General features: G+C 36.7%; 1 protein-coding gene across 1 annotated transcript in view; it reads right to left on the bottom strand.

The window, feature by feature from the left end:
• pth1r (parathyroid hormone 1 receptor) overlaps positions 1 to 2175 on the bottom strand; it is a 19715-nt gene extending 17540 nt beyond the window's left edge. The window contains exon 1 of the mRNA XM_017309958.1: positions 1994 to 2175. Within this exon, the coding sequence (XP_017165447.1) occupies positions 1994 to 2149 (156 nt within the window). The 5' untranslated portion in view covers positions 2150 to 2175. The remainder of the gene's footprint in view (positions 1 to 1993) is intronic.
• Positions 2176 to 4022: the final 1847 nt, after the last annotated feature.

Genomic DNA, 4022 nt, shown 5'->3' with positions numbered 1-4022 from the left:
AAAAAAAACCCATTAGGTTTTAATTATAGATTCAAGCTGCATAATCAACCAAGTCTCACAGGAGAAAYATGTGAAACATCAGTACACTATCCTAAAAATCACAATTAAAGTGCAGCATGTTTTACAAGCAAGCATTTTGTATTATTATTTATGTTTAGGACAATGGATACATACAATAAAACCTGCAGAAAATCACGTACAGTCATGTGAAAAGCGGGACACTATGAYTGCCTGTGAGTTTTTCAAATTGTTAGACATATAGATATCTTATATAAAATGTATCAACATTGAAAAATTCAAGTACTATAAATGAACTATGAAAACGTCATTTTCAATTACTTTTGTAAAGGGCAAAAATGCCTTTTTTAATGAGGAAAAGCAGTCTGAAAGAAGCATACCAATGTTAAATCRCTTACATTTAATTTGGTATCCTGCTGGCTCAAAATGAGCTCATGAATCTGGTAAAAGGATTTAAAGACTCCAAAMCACCTTGAATTTGTTCACATTAATTCTCATAAATGTAAAATCAGAGACGGCACAAGTTTAAATCCAGAATCCCCAATGAATAATGAGGAGCTGATTAGACTGAATTGGTAAATGGAGACCAAGTTCAATATATAAAAGGTCCAATTTACATGTAAATTAAGAAAAGGGTTTCCTATCGAATGAAAAAAGTCACAACTCTGCAGGCCAAGTCCTACCTTTGTGATTGAAGTCATGAATGTAGTCTGGACACAATGTGAACACAAGGTCTCCAGGATGTCCTTCAGGCCAACACACAATGCCATCCCACTCTGGTGAACAAAAGCCATCTGAGGACAAAAACAACATTGACTTAAAAAAAAAAAAAAGACCACAAAGATCTGCTCTCTTATGATGGCAGCATTATAACAAAYCTCAACTAACATACAGAAGAGCAGCAGCGCTGTTTGTTTTTTTTAAGGGTTGTGTTTTCATTTTAAAAAGTAGGCCAGTCGCTCGACTTGTGTGTTTATGTAAATTAGAAGCGACCGTGTAATTTGCGGTGAGTCTGACAGTAAATAAGACCTTTTTTTTTTTTTCTGTCGAGTCAAAGGAAAGTAGGGGTCATTCAATGAAACACACACTCTCACACTACTTCCCATTTGTTGCGACATAATCAACGTGTTCCCAGTATGTTGACAACAAGGTGCCAATTGAGTCGAGTGTGTTTGTTAAGGGTTTATCAGTTGCGCCAAGTTTCCATGAGTGCTTTATTGTTTTGAGAATCATACAAGTTTTCTATTGTAAANATCGTGTCATTGGTACCTTTTTTTAGCACATCCCTTTGTGATTTATCATTGATATGCTTTTTAAAGGATTTAGTTTATAATATAGTTCATAATGTAGTTTTTTACATGTATTACAAAATTTGTTTATTTTTTAGCTTTTATTTGTGATTTAGAAGCATTATGATATGGAAAAGACCAGTTTCTGTGTTCATTTGGATATTTACTTTTTTCCATTAACTTAAATGACGGTTTGAATTAATTAATACAGCAAGCCAAAATACATGCATAAAAAAAAAAAAAAAAAAAAAAAACTTTAAAAGCTTCTGTAGTTTGTTTTTGGTTGATTTAGTTAAACGCAAGAAAAGTTGTGACCTGTAAGAATATATTACACAAATGTTTGTATTTTAAAGCAACTGTGAAAGGTAAACAGTCATTTCCCATTTTCTAGCTCTACTCTGAAAGGGGAAGCCGAGTGCTGGCTTAGTGAAAACCTGGCAGGGTGAAAGGCAGGGCAGTTCATTTTCTCCAATGCAGGAAAAGTTGGTGCGTTTCAGCACATGCATCACTTCYGCCTTGGAACCAAAATGCTATTCTGTAGTGAACATTGATACTCAAATAATCTGTGTGTGCAAATAGATCTCACAGTTGATCGTGTATGAAATGGCATGCCTTTCACCACACATGAAAACGGTTTGTATGTCCCTGCATTTACTAAAGGCCAAGGAGTCATGGGATTAACTTACAAACTGTGTTTTGCTGGCAGGTGGGGCTTCAGTAATGGACTTGAAGTCCTCCATTGTGACTCCCTCCATATTCTCCAAAGCAGATCCAGGGTAGAGAACTATATCTTTCACAAATATGCTTACAGCTCGTAGCATGTAGGACACAAATAAGTGCATGTGGATGTAGTTTCTGGTGCAGTGCAGCCGCCTGGGAATAAAAAAAAAAAAAAAAAAACATCAGCAAGGTTATTTACTAAAACAATGTTTTCAAACAGTTTGAAAAGTTTTATAAAAGTGTGCAATAGCATCTGAACGGCCAAMACCACATTGCATATGAACTACGCTCATCCTAATAAGAGCCAGCTGAATTCTAAGCCGACTATAACACATTCTTCAGTTTTAGGAAAAACACGGTTATCAGATCGCCATGCTCAAATTAAAGTGTAAAACAAACTGCAAGCATGTGTGCAGCAGTTGGAGAAGTATGCAAATTTTATCAGTCCCAAACACTTCCAGAACATCCTAAACATTCCCTGCGGCTTGACCTTTGGCGTCACGATCCGCTGGGCTCAATTTGCTGGGTCAATAGACTTAAAGGTTAAGTTATTACAGTAAAAAAAATGGCAAAGGAAATATTTGCTGACTATTTATTGGTGCCAAAAATTTTAAGACTTCACATCTACCAGAGACAGAAATGAAACTGCTGTATCCCCCATCAGCTCTGTCCACAATTTCTTTCACTAAATCTCATTAATGAACTGACAAGGTGCCCTCAGAGAACTATTGATTCAGGAAAAACCAATCTAGCACACATCCCAGGTGAAAAAAAAAAACCCTGAAAGCAAGTGCTAATGTAAAATATCCCTTTGCTCCCTCTGGAAAACGTTTATGAGCTCTCCTTTCTAAAAGCTGATGTGTTGAAGGGGGKACATGGCTGTTGCACTTCGCAGTCTGGTGCCAGAATGTCAGATGGGCCCCTGGGATAACTTATTAAACTCATTTGGCACGTATATTTCCTGGTGCCAGTTGGAAGCATTCCTAAAACCTTTCTGACTGACTGTGTGTACTGTAAGTTACGTCAGTTGGAACATTAGTAAACAGGGCCTTTACATCGATTCTTGATACTCCCTGTGCCCCACAAAATAAGCAAATACTGACCAATCTGCTCAGCGTGAAACAAAATGGTCTAAATTCAACCTTGTTACAGATTTTTTTTCTCCATTTCAGTAGTAAGATTTTAGGCAAAATGAGTAAAAAAAAAACTATAAAGCCTAGGAAAAGTATTCACATCCCTTAAACTGTTTCACTACAGGGTTTTTTATCAAGAGACCAAAAACGCAGTACATAATTTTTAACTGGAAGATTTTTTTTTTTTTTTTTAATTGATTGGTTTGAAAAAAACTAAAAATCTCTAATAGGCCACTTTACTTTGATACTCCTAAATTAAGTGAAGTGTAACCAATTGCCAGTGAAGTGGAGGTTCCCTTTCTAAGAGGACAAAAACTCAAAGCCTTCTGCCAGAGATACAATGGAATAGTTTAGATGGAGGCTGACCAAGTCCAGTCTTTTAGCTACTCCTACTATAACATTTTTTCCTTGTGTTCAACACCTGAATCTAATCAATGGCTCATTACCAGGTCTCTGCAGAGCTGCATGAGATGTCAAGGAGGTAATTCTGAGATGTAAGTCGGGTGTGTTGGAGCAGGGATGAATCTCACAGTTGGAGGATAGCTTTCGAGGATTGGACTTGGGCAGCCCTCGTTAAGCATGGTGTGAAAAAGTGTTTGCCCTCTTCCCAATTTCCTTTTTTTTTTCTTCATATATTTGTAATTCTGAAGTGTTTCAGAACGTCAAAACACTTTAAATATTAGTTAAAGGCACCACAAGTAAACACAAAATGCACTACTTAAAGGAAGGCGTTTATTATTAAGGGATAAAAAAAATCCAAACCTACATGCCACGCCCTTCCACCACCACCGCAAATCCTATTAAGATGYTGTGTCATGACCTCAAAAGCCCTCCTATGTCACTGAATTACAACAATTCTGCA

The sequence above is a fragment of the Poecilia reticulata genome, linkage group LG17 (genome assembly GCF_000633615.1).
Source record: "Poecilia reticulata strain Guanapo linkage group LG17, Guppy_female_1.0+MT, whole genome shotgun sequence".
In the NCBI taxonomy this organism is placed as follows: Eukaryota; Metazoa; Chordata; class Actinopteri; order Cyprinodontiformes; family Poeciliidae; genus Poecilia; species Poecilia reticulata.
The sequence above is the reverse complement of the archived record's forward strand: the minus strand, read 5'-3'. Positions and strand labels throughout refer to the sequence as shown.